Here is an 18,943-nt window from a genome sequence, read left to right on the forward strand (position 1 = left end):
ACAGGTTTTCTATGGGGATTTGCTCCTGCTCTGGACAGTTCCTGACATGGACAGAGGTGGCAGCAGAGAGCACTGTGTCAGACTGGAAAGAATACACCACTTCCTGCAGGACATACAGCAGCTGATAAGTACTGGATATTTTTTTTTTTATAGAAGTAATTTACAAATCTCAGGCACTTTCTGATACCAGTTGATTTCAAAGTTTTTTTTTTGTAAGCTTCCCCTTTAAGCTTATGCATATGAAAAAATGTTTTTATGGTAAGGGGGGGTAGCAGTGCACTGCCATAATACATGTGGATTGTAGAGGAATGGCGTTAGCGTCATATACTGAACGTTTAACTACCGTGCGTGTGTTTGAAGGGTTGAAAAGGTTAATTTCCCTTAATCCCACTATTAAGGTTTATTGAGCGTCTACACATATAGCAGAGACCATGCAGTAACGCCCATCATTTATTACTACAGCCCCATCAGATGAAGCTACATGGAGTATTGACTGGCTGCTAATTTAGTTCCTGCTGTGGTTTCTGATGCCCTTGCCTTTGTACTTCACATTTGTCGATAACACCACCTAATTTCATTGGAGAGCTTTTAGTTAACATGCAAAGACAGAGCCGATCATCCATAGAGGTATTACAGCACCCTGCTGAGTAGCATCTGCCAGTAGTTAAATACAGCCATGCATGATGCATGTCAGGTCGCTGTGAGACTACTGCCGGGGATCCCAGGTCTCCCCTTTCTTCCTCGTTCTTAACAGTGAAGATCGGTCTATACAGAGGAACATTTGCTTTAGAGAACCTGCACTGTGCCTGTGAGGGTGCCCATGGAGGTACCTGTAATTTGGATTGGTAGTGGTCTGTATGCTGAGGCCCCCAGTGATTCTAACATTTATCTCCTACCATATCGATTGGTCATACATGTTGTTTGTGGGAACTTCTTTATAAAACAAACCATTAGCTTGCTGACAGATATGACTATCAGTACACCAGGGGTCCTCAACTGGCGGACCACGGAGGCCAGCTTTCCGGATCCCTGCTGCAGCTCAGTATAACTGTATACTGAGCTGCACTTTGCACAGTAACTATGAGCGCTCATAACGAGTGCAGATTGTTACCGTGCAGGAGCAGCACTGACATAGAAGGAGCCATCCGCTCCCTCCCTGTCAGTCACACTTGTGGCCGCGGCGGTCACAAGAGGCCGCTCTGTCCTGTCTCTGGTTTCGGCGCTCGAGTGACGTCACTGGATTGCCAGCTATATACTACTGGGGGAGCACACAGGGGGACTATATACTACTGGAGGAGCGCACAGGCTTCTATATACTACTGGGGAAGCGTACAGGTGGCTATATACTACTGGGGGAGCAACAGGGGGCTATATACTACTGGGGGAGCGCAACGCATTTACTAATGATGTTCAGCTCGGGCCTTCACCTGACAATAGACCCCGGCAAGTGGACCTTCACTAAGAGTTGTTGAGTACCCCTACACTACACCATCAAAGCCAAACTGAAAAAGATGTATGCACCAAATAAAAATGTGTGATCATATTATAAAATCTTAGCTGACTATAATGACATTCAGAATCATTGTAACCTACAATGCTTGAGGTCCAATGGGGAACCAGAAACATGTAAGGAAAGCTGCTGTTTTTTTTTGGTTCTGTTTTTTTTTTTTTTACATTTGTCTGGCCACTAGAGATGAGTGTACGTGGGCATGCGTCATTTAATTACCAGTGGCTGAAGAAATTGGATGCAGCCCAAGGGAGTCTTGGAAAACATGGATACAGTCTATGACCTATGGCTGTATCCATGTTTTCCAGGTAGCCTCAGGGCTGCATCCAACTTCTTCAACCACCGGTAATCAAATGCTGCACGCTTGGGTTCGGATAAACCCGAGTGTGCTCAAGGTTCACTCATCTCTAGTGGCCAACTTTAAAAGGAAATCTGTCACTAGGTTTATGCTGCCTTAAATGAGGGAAGCATAAACTAGCCACAGAAATGCTAATCAGTGATGCAGATCAGTGTATTACTTAAATCATTCTGTTCAGCCATTCTCCTAATATGCAGGAGAATAGGATTGTTGCCACACCCCTCCCCCGCCCTCCAGCTGCTGCTATACATAGCATGGGCTGGTGGGCGGAGTTTTCTGCTTCTCATGAATATCTAGGGCTACTGAGCTCATGCACGTTATGGATAGGATTATTTATTGTCTATGTTATTCAGGAGGATATCTCTGGATCAGCTGCACAGAACAATGTAAGTGATACATCATTCTGTTCAGCTTCTCTGTCACTAGTTTATGCTACCCTGAGATAGGACACCATAAACCTGCTGACAGAGTCTCTTTAAGTGTTAACTGTGCGATGTCTTGATATAATACAATATATAGAGAGATTTAGCATTGACCCATTTTACATCTGGTCTGTGGTATATGATGATAAGTAATGTGAGGCCTACACATGTTCTATATGTCACCTTGTTCTATCTCACGCAGGAAACAGACCCAGATTTCGACCACTGCGCTGTCTGTATCGAGAGCTACAAGCAGAATGACATTGTGCGCGTCCTGCCTTGCAAGTAAGTACAGATGCGGATTACACATGAGTATCATGTTGGTGGGTTAGAGTCTGATCAAGAGGCCGATGAGACCTTAAAAAAAAAAAAAAAAAGTGTGCCAAATTCATACATCTGTCCACGTGCACATGGTTACTAGAACTAAATAGACTATAATACCCTTTTGTGATAAGAACATTTGTGATCAGGGTAGATGCAGATGGGTAGATCCTCATATTATTTTCTTCTGTTTAAAATTTCCAAGTCTTCCAATACTTATCAGCTGCTGTATGCCCTGCAGGAAGTGCTATATTCTTTCCAGTCTGACACAGTGCTCTCTACTGCCACCTCTGTCCATGTCAGGAACTGTCCAGAGCCGAAGAGGTTTTCTATGGGCATTTGCTACTGTTCTGGACAGTTCCTGGCACGGACAGAGGTGGCAGCAGAGAGCACTGTGTCAGACTTGAAAGAATTCACCACTTTCTGCAGAACATACAGCAGCTGACAAGTACTGAAAAACTTGTTTTTTTTTTTTTAATAAGTAAGTACTTAACTAATCTGTATAAGTTTCTGAAAACATTTCTTTCTCCGGAGAACCCCTTTAATGCTCACACTAATATGATACCATTATATATGCTGTAAGGTTTAGCAGTCACTGCATACTGCATACATCCTTGGCAGTGAATGGGTTGATAAATTACTTTGCTAGAAATAGGATGAGTTGAAGATTTGTAGCCTTGTCAGCCTTCTTCTATTCCTATACAAGGCTGGTACTTCATATTTCCTGCGGTTGCCCTCCGCACTCATCAGTCCGTCCTTGTTCCCATTACAAGTCACTTTCATCATAGTAGTTGCGTGTTTACTCCTGTTAAGTACTCGCAGCCAGAAATCGCAGCCGATTTTAAGCCCTGTCATTATAAGACTTTTGCAAGGTTACACATCCATTCCATTAGCCTGAAAAACACTCTCTTTAGGCAAGGGTCACTAAGGATTGTGTAAGAAATAACCTTAACCCTTAGGGGACACAGCCAGTTTTCATCTTTGTGCTTTCCTTTTTTCCTGCTTGTGTATATAAGGCCATAGTGCGTGCATTTTTCCACCTAGAGACCGATATTAGCCCTTATTTTCTGCGCCATGGCAGACGTAATTTTTGCCTAAAATATGCTATGGAACCAGAAAAAAATTATATGTGTGGTGAAATAAAAAAAAAAAGAAAAAAAAAAAGAAAGGGGGGGGGGGGTTGTTTTTATGCCGTTTACCCTAGGGTAAAACTGGCTTGTTGTACATGTTCCTCAAGTTAGTACGATTACGACGATATGTAACTTGTGTAACATTTATTTTATTTGATGGCTTTTAAAAAATTAAAGCCTTGTAAAAAAATATTTCCTTAAAATTGCTGTATTATCAGGCTTATAACACTTTTATCCTTTGATCTATGGAGCTCTGTGAGGTGTCATTTTTTGCGCCATTATGTGTACTTTCTATCTGTATCTTGTTTGCATATATGCGACTTTTTGATCGCTTTTGATAACAATTTTTCTTGATTTAATGCGACCAAAAATGCGCAATTTTGCACTTTTGGAATTTTTGGGGCGCTTACGCCGTTTACCGCACGAGATTGGGAATTAAATAAATTAATAGTTTGGGCGGTTACGCACACGGCGATACCAAACATGTTTGTTTATTTATTTTTATTTATAAAATGGGAAAAGTGGGGTGGTTCAAACTTTTATTAGGGGAGTTTTTTTTTTTTTATTAATAAAAAAACTTTTTTTTTATATTTTTACACACATACTAGAAGTTCCCCTGGGGTTAAGGTTATTCCCCCCCTGGGGTTAGGGTTATTCCCCCTGGGGGACTTCTAGTATGACTGCTCTGATCTCTCATTGAGATCTATGCAGTATAGTTATACTGCATAGATCAATGAGATCAGTGTTCTATTGCTTTTGACTGCAGCAGCCAGGATCAGCGCCATTACAGTCCAGACCCCGGCCCATACCAGATGCAGTGATCGCTCCTCCACGATCACGTCGCAGGGGGGCTATCCCCCCCCCCCCACTAAAGCACCAATGATGGGGACAGCTAGCATTTAGATGCAGCTGTCAACTTTGACAGCTGCATCTATATGTCTAATTAGCGGGCACAGCGTTTGGGCCGTGCCCGTTAATAGCTGCGGTCAGAGCGGGGTCGCCGTGCATCCCCCCTCTGAACTCCCCTAGCGGCAGCAGGGCATACAGTAATGTCCTGGTGCGTCTAGGAGTGTAGTGCAGGGATGGGGAACCTTCAGCCCTCCAGCTATTGCAAAACTACAATTCCCATCATGCCGGGACAGCCAAAGCTAAAGCTTTGGCTGTCCAGGCGTGATGGAAATTGTAGTTTTGCAACAGCTGGAGGGCCAAAGGTTCCCCATTCCTGGTGTAGTGCAAAAGTATACGGCCACAGGAAAGTGGATGTAAAACATAGGCCTATGCTTTTTTCATATTTCTACATTGAAGCCAACAAGAGGAACACATTGAGATCTATTAGGATTATGTAATCTGCTTTGTTGTATCTGTAACATCTGGTTGGTGAGGTAAGATGCATGTAACCTACCACTTTAGACTGGCGACAGGCAGATGATATATACACCCGGCCTAAGGGTACCCTATAGTCCTTTTACAGGCCTGCAGATATGCCACCAGATAAAGCCAATGAAGATGCAGAACACGGCAATGCCTTCATGCGGCAGCGGGGCTCGTACTCTCCGCAGTAATGATTTTATGTCTGCTTGTATTAAATTATCCCTGGATGCTAAAGCTCTGAGACACCAACTCTGCTGATATGGATGGCCGTGATAAATGCAGCGTCTGGGACTTTTTTTTATCATTTTCACAGGCCCCGGAGCCCTGTACCCAGTCATTACCAGCATTCACCCTCCAGCCTTAATTCCTTCCCTTCCCTGGATCACAGTGATCATTGTATATTCGCTGGCTGTCGCTCTGCAGGGACCTTGACTCGTCTAGAATTACTGACCGTTGTCGGAAAAATGCACTCCGGAGCCATGATGGCCGTTGGATCGGAGAGGGCACGCTACGTCCTGGCTATTAGTATTATATCGAGATCTGATAGGATGGTTTTGCAGACCTCCCTTAAGATGGCTGCTCTATCTAATTCACCCAAAGGAATCAAGGACGAGATGTCTTCTAGGATACGGGGGGTTTCTTGTTTGATTTATCTTCCACTCGTTGCTCGGCTTGAAGTGTGGAATAAGGGGAAGAGAATAATTGCTGTGCGGTGGCTGCTCATAGTCATTGCTTTTGATCACTTGTCTCATGTATTTCTCATTAAGTATGACATCTAGTATATGTTATATACACTACTGCACCGCAAGAATGCCTTTTGCTGCGTCTTAGTGTTTCAACTACAACGTTTGTTCTGCGAGAAAGAATTGTCATCAAGACCCTTGTTGTGCCTATTCGGTGGCGTGCAGAGGCCTTCAAATGACAATTCTTCTTCTCAACTAGAACTGGCGATAGACATAAGGTGATTGGAGGATTTGTTTCCCTATCGTGAAAAACGTTCATGTAGGAAACCAGGGGAGATCACTGTGTATAGGCACCTTAAAGGGGAAGTCTGGGCAAAATTTTAAGATATGTTATTACCCAACAAAACGTAAAGGGTTACTCCAGCGTGGGGGCACATTTGGGCTGGGACCTGGGGCGAGGGAAAAGATGTCCACTCACCTCCCTGGTTCCAGCAGTGGGTCCCGCATCGCGCCGCGGGATCCCGTCTCCTTCACTGAGTGGCTGAGCGGACCTGAGACGTCACGTCTCGGGCCCGCGTCAGACACCTGGAAGCGGCCGGGAACCGGGCACCGGAGCGCCGCAATGCGGGACCCGCTGCTGGAACCGGGGAGGTGAGTGGACGTCTTTTCCCTCGGCCATCTCGTCCCCTGTCCCAGCGCAAAAGTTCCCCCACGCTGGAGTACCCCTTTAAAAAATTAGAGACTTATTATGGGAAACGCACCTATAGTGCATTTTCCCTGCACTGACTACAGCATGGCCTGTTCAGGTCTCTGTAAAGTTGGTGACATCACGTCACATTAACTGCCGGATGCTGTGGTGGGAGCAGCAGTCGGCAGTTTATGTGATGTGACATCCCCAACTTTACAGAGACCTAAACAGGCCATGCTGTAGTCAGTGCAGGGAAAATGCACTACAGGTGCGTTTCCCATAATAAGTGTCTATTAGTAATTTTCTTAACTTTTGTTAGGTAATAACATATCAAAATTATTTTGCATGGACTTTCCCTTTTAAAGGGGTTATCAAGTGCTACAAAAACATGGCCACTTTCTTCCAGAGACAACACTCTTGTCTCCAGTTCAGGTGTGGTTTGCAATTAAGCTCCATTCACTTCAATAGAACGGAGTTACAAAACCTGTACCCAAACTGGAGACAAGAGTGGTGCTGTCTCTGGGATAAGGTGACCATGTTTTTTGTAGCGCTGGATAACCCCTTTATGAGAATATTCTCATAATGTTCTCAGAAAGCTCCTTTGTCCATCTCCCAGTGTCAGTGATTGTGTATGGCCAGTCTGAACAACTGTAATGGCTAATATAGACCAAAATCTCTACAGCTGCGTCTTCAAAATGATCAGTCCAGTACTTGTTAAACCTACTTCTGTCTATAGGAGGCTATACACCTTCGATACAACAGATGGCTGGACAATGGTTCAGCTGTCAGTTATCTCTTCCGTCCGACCCCATCCTCCCCATACACAGGAACGTTTGGCATGGCTGAATTATCCTGTGTTCTCGATGGGGAGGGCTAAGGCACAGTTAGACAGCTCTGGCGGCAGCTTATGTGTCCCAGAATACAGGGGTTGGCCAGTGATTTTCCATTGTGGCTGACCCCTATGTCCATCTGCCAGGAGAGGCCCGTACACCTCATACCGGAAGCAAGTATAGTCTACAAAAGCGTAAGGTGTATGGGTACCTTAATACTGTATGTATGGCAATAGTTAAAAATTTTTGCCATCCCTATCACAAATGTGACCACTTCTTGGGAACAGCTACATGGGTTTTTTTACAACACCAGGCATCTGAAGAACCCAGACCTATGGTTTTTTTTCAATATCTCTATTAGACCCATCACATATGGTGCAAACCAGCGTATTCTTTTACAAAAATTCTAAAATATATGTATCTGAAAACTGGTTGGATGAAGCCTGCCAATCACTGCCGGTATATAGACAACAATATCTCCGGTGCTGCTGCGCCCTTACATCACTGCAGTGGTTTTTAGCTGTCAGAAAATATTAGGCAAATAAAAAAACTGAAAAAATTATATAATATTTTGTTTCCGCAAAATGTAACAGTGCGGACATGTTTTTCTGCTAAAGAACCACAGTCTGTTTTTTTAATCTGAAACCTCAGGGCTGGATTATAGAGATAGTAGAACAGGTATATGTGCTGAAGCCGATGCCAATAGGGGCATTCACCACCTAATCTCTGTAATGGCCGTTTGGAAAGCCTAGCCTTTGGAAAAGCGTTTAAAAGATGGTAACTCTTGTGGATCCCTTTAAAGTGTCACTGTCATATTTTTATTTTATTTATTTATTTATTTTATTTTTTGGCAGGAATCAATAGTAGAGGGGATTTTAAGAAACTTTGTAATTGGGTTCACTAGGCAAATATGCCATTATCTGCATTCAAAAAGACTTTCCCCAGCCCCCCCCCCTTTCCCTCCTCTCTCTCATTCACTGCTCATTATCAGGAATTCTCGACTCTTTTTTACATCAGTCGGGCCCTGTGTAACCTATGGAGAGGGGAGGGGGGAGGAGGGAGATTAGTGTCCAGCAGAGAACAAAGAATTACACAGCGGGACGTGTGGGAAAGCTGATATTCAGAGGTCAGACAGGTCAGTGCTGACTTCAGAGGAGATAGCCCGATGATGTAGCTGTAAATTAACTCTTTGTTGTCCTGTTTTGGTGCCTCATCTCCCTCAACCCCTTCCCTCTCCATAAGAGAACCATGAAGACGGGGGGAGAGGTTCAAACTGCTTTTTAATGATAAAAATGCATTTTTCGGCTAATAAACCCAATTACAAAGTTTCTTAAAATCCCCTGTACTATTGATTTCTGCAAAAAAAATTTAAACGACAGTGACACTTTAAGTCAAACAATGGCTTTGGCTGGCTCCATAGACTTTAGTGGAGAAGGCCATGGTCATGTACTGTATGGTCACTAGAGATAAGCGCAACTATAGACAGCCGTAGGGCTGCATCCAACTTCTTCAGCCTCCAGTAATCAAATGCCGAGACTTCTGGGTTCGAACGGACTCAAGCGTACTCGAGTTGTGCTCATCTCTAATGGAATAGTATAGTGCATCTTTAGTTATAAGACTGGATACCATTGTGAAGCTGTAAACCCATTGCATACTTTTTGGAGATGTTCACATTTTCTAACATAAAGAGTTCTTGAAAGTGGCACAGAATAGAAAAACAACCTATGGAAACCCCCTTTAATTCAGAAATTGTGAAATGCCGGAACTTTTTGTTGGGCTCTCATCCAAGCCGATTTCTGTTGAAGCCTTTAGAAGCTAGACCATAGTAGACATTGGGTCCTAGTCACACACAAAGAACATTCCCACGACCCAGGTCCAGCTTCCTTGGCAAGCCTGTAAAAAAGGGAGCAGCCAGATCCAAAACAGATTGGACAACAAGCTGAGTTAATCTTGTCTCTCAGAAAGAAAATGGTTTTCTAAGATTAAACACACTGATATAGAAGGGTCTTTATCAGAGACTATTTAGAGAGACAGAACGCCGGGCAGTCAATGGGAAGCAGAGCCTGGTCGCAATCTAAGTCGATAATATCTAAAAGTCATTACGTCTGAAAGCCATTTATAGATCTCCCGATTATGAACTTGGTGAAATATAAGGGAGGTGGATCTGTGCATCCAGTAAACGGCAAAATGTCAGCTTTGTTTCATCAAAGTTTCTATTAGTTTTTTGCGTAGCATCTTATCCCACGGCTTCTCCAGGCCCACAGGCGTACAACCGCAATCATTACTGGTTAGCAGCAAAGTTAGTTTTTTTATATATATATCAGATTGTTTTTATTAAACAGTTTTTTCCACACACAAAACGTGTCTTTTTTTTTTACTAACAAAACAAGCCCCCCCATCCTCCCCCCTCCCGACATAAAACAGCAACACCCTCCCTTCCCCCAAACCAGCTTCCCTTTCACAAGGGAAAATAGTATTTATTTGGAGGCAACAACATTGGCTAGGTTACACAGATAAAGACTGTCGTCATAAAGAAAAGACCATAAAGTGCAACTCACCCCAGTATCATCCATTATACAATAATAAGGCACAGCAGTATGTTCAGTGACCTGGGTAGGAACCTCCCTATCCTGAGCCCAACGGACAGGCCGAGACACCCACCATCAGGATGACCCTATCATGTACCGTGTAGTATCTCTCCTCCCGCCCTGTGTTCCATTACGGCGAATAGTTGCAGCATTCTGATCTGCCAGAAGTAAAAGGACTTCCATTGGGTTGCGTCGGAGATTCCTGAACAGGCGCATCAAGCCAAGGGCCCCATATACTTTCACATTTCTTGGATCCCTTTCTTTTTTTGATATACCCCTTTTTCTAAACGTATTACCACATTAAGTCTGGCTATAAGTTCCGTGATGGTGGGTGCACTCGCCTGTATCCAGTGACGGGCAATTAATTTACGCGCCTGGTATAGAATCCTGCATATAGCCAGTTCAATACCGGTAGGCTCATCCTCCTCATGCACTAGACACTGTATACATTTTAGGGGTTCCACTGGCACAGCAACTCCATATACCCTTTGTATGAGGGCAACAACCTCCCTCCAGTATCCCTCCAACTCAGTGCAACTCCACATCAGATGTATAATATGTGCGTCTGCTAGACCACATCTAGGGCAATTAAATTCAGCACGTATACCAATCCTATGTAAAAACTTGGGTGTCCTGTACACCTGATGTATTAAAAACAATTGAGAGGATCTATGCGAGCAAAGTTAGTTTTTAACAATGTAGAGGTCTCCTACGTCATCGCTTCTTCAGACACACTAAACATGTTGGGCATTGTGCAGTCACAGTGGATATTAAAGGGGTTATCCAGCGTGGGGGCACTTTTTTGGGGGGACCGGGGAGGAGGTGGCTGAAATAAAAGACGTCCACTTACCTCCCCGGTTCCAGCGGCGGGTCCCGCATCACGGCGCTCCGGTGCCTGGTTCCCGGCCGCTTCTGGGTGTCTGACACCGCCCGTGACGCTATGTCTTAGGGCCGCTCAGCCACTAAGTGAAGGAGGCGGGATACGAGCGCACTTAAAACGGATCCCGCCTCCTTCACTGAGTGGATGAGCGGCCGAGCGCCCCTGAGACGTAGCGTCTCTGGCGGCGTCAGACACCCGGAAGCAGCCGGGAACCGGGCACCGGAGCGCCGTGATGCGGGACCCGCCGCTGGAATCGGGGAGGTAAGTGGACGTCTTTTATTTCAGCCACCTCCTCCCCGGTCCCCCCAAAAAAGTGCCCCCACGCTGGAGCACCCCTTTAAAGGGATTGTCTGGTGGAGAAAAACCTGCTAGGGGTTCTCTACTAAGGACAATCTCTTCTTATTAGAGTTGAGTAAACTTGCCGAAAGTTTGGATTTAAACAAGCCTGAACGATCAGTATTTGAATCCTGCTGCCTGTAGAAGGACTGCCATAGACTGCATCCACCTTCTCCAGTCCTTGGGATCAAGAGCTTTTGGCAAGTTCGCTCATCTCTACTAATTGTTATCTGGGGTCACATGAGGAGGACATCTTTCAGGGGTATTTCAGGTTTTTTGCTGAAGCTCATGCCCTACACGAGACGACTTAAATTTTGCCACCATACAGTCAGGTTTAGAAAGTAGATCTTAAAGCAATGGTTATAATGGTTTTGTTTCTTCTTCTAGGCATGTCTTCCACAAGGTGTGCGTGGATCCGTGGCTCAGCGAGCACTGCACCTGCCCGATGTGCAAGTTAAACATTTTAAAGGCCTTGGGAATTGTGGTGAGTAAAGCAATAAGCGCTTGGACGGCTCCTACAATTTTTATATCGTACGTACCATTGTGCACGGCTGATTTTCTGACACGGTTTCTCACCCCAGAGCAAGGACTTGAATGAAGGTCAATTTCCTTGATCTCAGGGATTATAGGGTCTAAACTGAGGACTTAATATTGTCTACCTTGAAAGCAAACCTGGATCTTCAAGGCTATAACAAAGCCAAGCGGGAGTAGGAGTTTCTTAGGAGATCTAGGTCGGATCAGGATTTAACTCATTTTGTTTTAAATTTCCATTCGGGATTATTGCAGGTGTGTGTGTGTATGTATATCTATTTATCTATCTATCTATCTATATATATATATATATATATATATATATATATATATATATATATATATATATATACAGTGGTGCCTTGGATTACGAGCATAATTCGTTCTGGGACTTTGCTTGTAATCCAAATCCACTCTTAAACCAAAGCAAATTTTCCCATAAGAAATCACTGATATGCAGACAATTGGTTCCACACCCCAAAAATAATGATTTTATATTTTGAATAACATGTAAGACAAATGAAACAAACATTTATAAACAGCTGAATATGTAATATTATAGGTTACTGTGCTGTATAGCAATCAGCATGTGGTGTATAATGTATAGTAAGGGCATAAACCTGAAACACAGCAGCAGTTTGTAGATACAGGGTGGAACTGCAGATCCCTATAATGCAGTAGCCTAGTACAACATGCTAGAATAGAGAAGTAGGACTGCTGTCAGAGGTCTGTGTGGTCACATGACAGCAATGAAGAAGTGGGGGTGTTCAGCATGGACCAATCAGGACTGACAGAGACTGGAGGGAGCATGAAGGACTGAGCAGTACAGATGTGGGTACATACATGCAGCACTCTGTCCGGGGAGAGAGGGGTTACAGCTATGAAAAGATTACCTCCACAGTCCTGTCCCCTGATGTAAGCCCCAGCCTGAAGTGGATCTGCTATGATTTGGAAGGCAAGGGAGACTTCCTGGGTCAGAGTACAGTGCTGTATACCCCGCTATATAGACCATGTCCCTCCCCAACTCGCGCTCCCACCTAGTACAGAGAGCTCTTAAACCAAAACAATGCTCTTAAACCAAGTCACAATTTTGAAAAACTGTGAGCTCTTAAACCAAAACGCTCTTAAACCAAGTTACTCTTAAACCAAGGTACCACTGTATATATATATATATATATATATATATATATATATATATATATACTTTTTTTTTTTTTCTACTGTGGGAACCACTTGTTTTACCTTCTTTATTGCAGCTGACTGCAGCATATCTTTACTTCACTGCAGCAGACTCAGCAGATATTTATTGATACTGTTGATTGACAACAGATGCCCAAATCCCGGACACACTCTGCCTGTAGGATGGGAAAAGTAGAAGGATTGTAGTTTAGTCAGAGTGTCGCAGGGAGCAGTAACAGTACATTATAACGTGATATAATACGCAGGATCAGGTGCATAGGAGGGTTTCCCATTATTAAAAAGTTCCACAGAATCTCATCTGAACAAAATCGGATTCATTCTAGTCAACACCCCCAAAATGATAAACTATAGGAGTCAGTCTAAAGACAAGGTTACGGATTTGAGATGGTCTATGATCCATGAGGCAAACTGCAGGATCTAGAGGCCAAGTATAACCCGTTACTGGTGTATTACTAGATGTTATCGCAACCATAAGGCTGAGCGTGGTGCCTTGTGCCAACATCAGAACATCCCTGTAAACATAAAGGTCCCCATACACTTTATACTTTAGTCGGCCGTACCCTCCACTCGCATCGTGTTGTTTGGGGCTTTCCCGACTGTCCACAGACAGATGATCACTGCCTGATCCCAAGAAGGACTTTAAATGCTAAAACGATCAACGGCTGATCGGTTCTTTAGGTTCAGACCTAAAATCATCGGGTGCCGACTGCACATCACTACGTGTAATGGCGATGCGCTGCCGACAGCTGATTATAGTGTAAAATAATAAATATTAACTCACCTTACCGCGTTTACAGGCGACCTCGGAGGCCTTCTGTGCTGTGTGCAGCTCTGCTTCTGCTCCGGTCTTTGCAGTGACAGGTCCAGGCCGCTCAGCCAATCACCGACCGAGACGGGCCGCTCAGCCAATCACTGGCCGCAGCCTTTCTCGGAAAGTGATTGGCTGAGCAGCCGGCGGCCTGTCATTGCAAAGACCGGAGCAGAAGCAGAGCTGCACACAGCGCAGAAGGCCTCTGAGGTGAGTTGATATTTATTATTTTACACTAGATGCAAGGGCTGTATGGACATCACTAACGATGTCCGTGCAGCCTTTGCTGCCCGATAATCGGGCCGTGTAATAGCTCAGCAAACAAGTGTAATAGGACCCTTACTGTAGTGTAAGAGAACATTGGATATCCTTTTCCCACTGGGTTATAAAAGGATAGTTACAGTCCAGGGGGTTGATTCAGAGCCGAATAAATAAGAGCAAATTCCCCACAGCTTAAGGACAAGTAAAAAGCCATGTACTCAGGAAAGTATAGTCAACTTCTGAAGCTCTGGATAGGATGGTAATTTATTTGCAAACTGAGCCTTTCTTTAATTCCTTGTAAAAGAACGTCTAGGTTTGTGTATTACATTGACCTCTATAGAATAGATTTTTCCTGTCCTATTTTTTTTTGCCACCAGATGTGTCTGGAAGAGCCATATTTCTCCCTACGAGACTGAGAGAATCTTCCCAATACTGAAATAATGTTCACAGTGGGAAACAAGTACAGGATTTATAGCAAGCCATTTTAATGGCTAATACAGAATACTGGTGTAAGAAAACTATTGTTGGGGTATAGTATGGGTATACTCAAATGTAAAATCTTTTTAGACTGTCCTGCATTTTATATATTATCAGAATTGTTTCATGCGGATATGGAAGAGTGCTGATAATAAAATGCCATGGATTGGCCGCCAACTTCACTGTATAGGTTGTTATAAAATACACCAACTGTTGGAGTGTTTTTTTTTTGCTTGTTTTTTTCCAACACCCTCCCCCGTTTGCCACTTTGGGGGGCTGTTTAGTTGATGAAATTAGACTCACTGGTATAAGCAGTTCGTGTCAGAACATTCCGCACGTAAATTCCGCTTAACAACAGAGCGGATATACCATTGAACACAATGGGACATTGCTCTGTACATATTTGACGGGCGGCATATGCATAAAATTAAGCCTGGATTCCGCTTGAAATTCCTCACCTATTCCTCAGTGTGAACATACCTTACCCCTATTAGAGCATGACGCCAATGTTTCAATTCGATTCCTTTCCACCCCATGATTTATCATGTATATCATAGGCAGCTTTGGCCAATTGCCAATTGCCGCACCATGTCATACATCTTCTACCTTATGATCTTGCATCTGCGCACATATGAGATCAGCAGCAGGAACGGTAGTGTAAAGTTGCCCATACACCTTAGATTAAAGTTGATTAAAGTGAACGATTTCAACCGAAACCATCATTCGAAGAGTAAGACAATTAAAGTAATTTTAGCCGACTTGGCCCAAAAAAAAAGTCAGCCATGTTGGAAAATTTCAGGCATTGGATGAGAGATTGTTTGTTCACAAATTATCATTCATAAATAATCTTTCACGAAAGAATATTCTTAGAAAGTTCCCTTAATATTCTCGGAACATTCCCAAAATATTGCCAAAGCATTTCCATAATCCCCGTCCTTTGCCCAGTGTCATCGATTATGGCCAATCTAAAACTTGTATAGCAGTTTCTGAAAAACAGTAGTTCATCAGACAATCATTTGTTCCAACATCAACTATCAAATGTGAATGGCCCTGGTACTACACAGCCTTGATCCTGTCACAACCACAAGGATCAGAGGTAATTCCTATTCTTCCAATGAACTTCTTCAGTGCCATGACCAAACCTGAAGGCATCACTATGAAAGTTACATAGTTACATAGTTAATACGGTTGAAAAAAGACACATGTCCATCAAGTTCAACCAAGGAGGGGATGGATACAGGGAAGGGGGAGGGGTGATAGGTTCTATACATATGCATTTATATTATTTTGCTCTAAGAACTTGTCTAGCCTTATTTTGAAGCCCTCTACTGTTGTTGCTGTGACCAGATCCTGTGGTAGACTGTTCCACAGATTCACAGTTCTCATGGTAAAGAAGGCTTGTCGCCTCCGGAGATTGAACCTTTTTTTTTTCCAGGCGAAGACAATGCCCCCTTGTCCTTTGTGGGGGTTTTACCTGGAACATCTTTTCCCCATATTTCTTGTAGGGGCCATTTATATATTTAAATAAGTTAATCATATCTCCCCTTAAACGTCTCATCTCCAGACTAAACAAATGTAATTCTTTTAATCTCTCCTCATAACTAAGATGCTCCATTCCCCTTATTAGTTTAGTTGCCCGTCTTTGTACCCTCTCCAGCTCTAGAACATCCTTTTTATGAATCGGGTTCCAAAACTGGACAGCATACTCCAGATGAGGCCGCACCAAAGCTTTATAAAGCGGTAATATTATATCCCTGTCCCGAGAGTCCATGCCTGTTTTAATGCATGACAATATCCTGCTGGCCTTAGAAGCAGCTGACTGACATTGTGTGCTGTTCTGTAGTCTATTATCTACAAGTACACCCAGATCCTTCTCCATCAGTGACTCCCCCAGAGTAACTCCCCCCAGGACATATGATGCATGCAGGTTATTAGTACCCAGGTGCATAACTTTACATTTATCCACATTGAACCTCATTTGCCAAGTGGACGCCCAAACACTCAGTGTGTCTAAGTCATCCTGTAACATCTGCACATCCTCCATAGACTGTACTGTACTACAAAGCTTGGTGTCATCTGCAAAGATAGAAACATGGCTGTTAATTCCATTCTCAATATCATTAATAAACAAGTTAAACAGAAGATGGCCCAGTACTGACCCTTGGGGTACACCACTTATTACCGGGGACCATTCGGAGTAGGAATCATTGACCACCACTCTCTGGGTACGATTTTTAAGTCAGTTTTCAATCCAGTTACACATTAAATTTTCCAAACCGATAGACTTTAACTTACCCATCAGACGTCCATGAGGAACTGTGTCAAACGCTTTAGCAAAATCCAGGTACACGATATCCACAGCTGCGCCCCCATCCAGGCTTCTACTTACCTCTTCATAGAAACATATTAGGTTGGTTTGACAGCTTCTGTCCTTAGTAAAACCATGCTGGTTATCACTTATAATACTATTAGCCACTACATATTCCTGGATGTAGTCCCTTATAAGCCCCTCAAATAGTTTCCCCACAATGGACCTTAAGCTTACAGGTCTATAGTTACCTGGGGAAGTTCGAGAGCCCTTTTTGAAGATCGGCATTACATTTGCCTTACGCCAGTCCCTCGGCACAATACCAGAAAGCAAAGAATCACTGAATATTTCATACAAGGGTAGAGAAATTACAGAACTGAGTTCCCTAAGAACTCTGGGGTGTAATCCATCAGGCCCTGGAGCTTTGGTTACATTGAATTTATTTAATTTATCTTGGACCATATCTATAGTAAACCAGTTCAGTACATTACATGTGTTAGCAGCATTGGCCCCACCCACCACAGCTCCATCCTCTTTTGTATGTACAGAACTGAAGAACCCATCAAGTAGCTCAACTTTCTCCTGATCCCCAGTTATTAATTCCCTGTCGCCATTATTTAGGGGTCCTACATGCTCTGAACTTGTTTTTTTTGCATTAATATATTTGAAGAATTTTTGGGGGTTTCTTTTGCTTTCTATAGCTACCTGCCTTTCATTGTGAATTTTTGCTGCTTTTATTACATTTTTACAGGTTTTGTTGACTTCTTTGTAATGTTTAAAGGCTACAGCTGACCCCTCTGATTTGTATTTTTGAATGCCCCTTTTTTCTCATTTATAGCCCTTCTAACCTCGGTTGTAAGCCATGTGGGATTGGATTTTAACCGTTTATATTTGTTACCCATAGGAATATATTTGGCAGTACAGTTATTTAATGTGGATTTGAAGATTTCCCATTTATTATCAGTATGTTATAGCAGCCGCTCCCAGTCTATGCCCTGAAGTTCTGCCCTTAACCCAGGAAAATTGGCCCTTTTAAAATTAAGAGTTTTTGCCCTCCCAACATGTTTTTCTTTTCTACACTTTAAGCTAAAAGTCACTATATTGTGGTCACTATTCCCCAGGTGTTCATGGACAGTGACATCCCCAACCAGCTCAGCGTTGTTAGAAATAACCAGATCCAACAAGGCATCACTTCTAGTTGGCTCCTCCACAAACTGGCCCAGAAAATTATCCTGCAGGAGGTTAAGAAATTCCCTCCCCTTTGTGGTTTTAGCTGAACCGTGACCCCAATCTATATCTGGGTAGTTGAGGTCCCCCATTACCACTAATGTCCCCTCCCGGGCAGCCCGCTCTATTTGTCTATTCAACTGACCATCTATCCCCTCAGTAATGTTGGGGGGTCTATAGATTACACCAAGAATAATTTTTTCACTCTTTACCTCCTTCTGTAGTTCTACCCACAATGCTTCCACATCATCACAGTCATCACCCACTATTGCATCTTTTACACTCACTTTAATATAATTTCTGACATACAGACTTACTCCTCCTCCCCTTCTGCCCACCGGGTCCCTTCTGAACAACGCAAATCCCTGAATATTGACAGCCCAGTCATGTGAGGAGTCCAGCCATGTCTCAGTCACACCAACCACATCAATGGACTCCTCCAGAACCAAGACCTCCAGCTCCCCCATCTTGCTGGCTAGACTGCGGGTTTGTAGTGTATAGATTCCCAGTCCATATTACAATCACAATCTGACAGTCTTGATTTCAGGTATTTTTCTGGGCTTTTTTCTTATTTTTCTTGTATTACGACTGCTAAGTAATAACAACCATCCATCACGAGATGAAGAAACTTCCTGAAAATGCTCGTACATTAGAACCGGCAGAAACCGCTACCAGCCGACGGCTAATGTGCTGGGTGTCTGTTTCCTGCGGAGTCAGTGAATACTGAAATTTTGTTTTCTTTTATTTCTTCATTGTGTGAACACACATTGTGGGCTTTACAGCTGCATGTGCTTCTTTAGGGCCCGATAGCCACCATACTGGGGCCATTGCTGCTCTAGTGGGTCGGGGGCACTTGGTTTTTCTCAGTTTACATAACCATGTAGCATAATTTGCTGCAGATGAAGGAAAGTGCAGTTATGATGCTACTATGACAAGTATACAGAGCCCATCTGAAATTCTTATAGTGGACAGTGTATATATTGGTCTATTTGTATGCACAAGGTTCCTAGTGAAATG

General features: G+C 43.4%; 1 protein-coding gene across 3 annotated transcripts in view; it reads left to right on the forward strand.

The window, feature by feature from the left end:
• Positions 1–18,943, forward strand: part of RNF130 (ring finger protein 130) — a 152,859-nt gene that overhangs the window by 105,883 nt on the left and 28,033 nt on the right. For all 3 annotated transcript variants that reach the window (XM_069969163.1, XM_069969162.1, XM_069969164.1), the window contains exons 5-6: positions 2,490–2,572; positions 11,502–11,598. In XM_069969163.1, coding sequence (XP_069825264.1) covers positions 2,490–2,572; positions 11,502–11,598 — 180 coding nt within the window. The remainder of the gene's footprint in view (positions 1–2,489; positions 2,573–11,501; positions 11,599–18,943) is intronic.

Source organism: Dendropsophus ebraccatus, chromosome 1, assembly GCF_027789765.1.
Source record: "Dendropsophus ebraccatus isolate aDenEbr1 chromosome 1, aDenEbr1.pat, whole genome shotgun sequence".
Taxonomy (NCBI): Eukaryota; Metazoa; Chordata; class Amphibia; order Anura; family Hylidae; genus Dendropsophus; species Dendropsophus ebraccatus.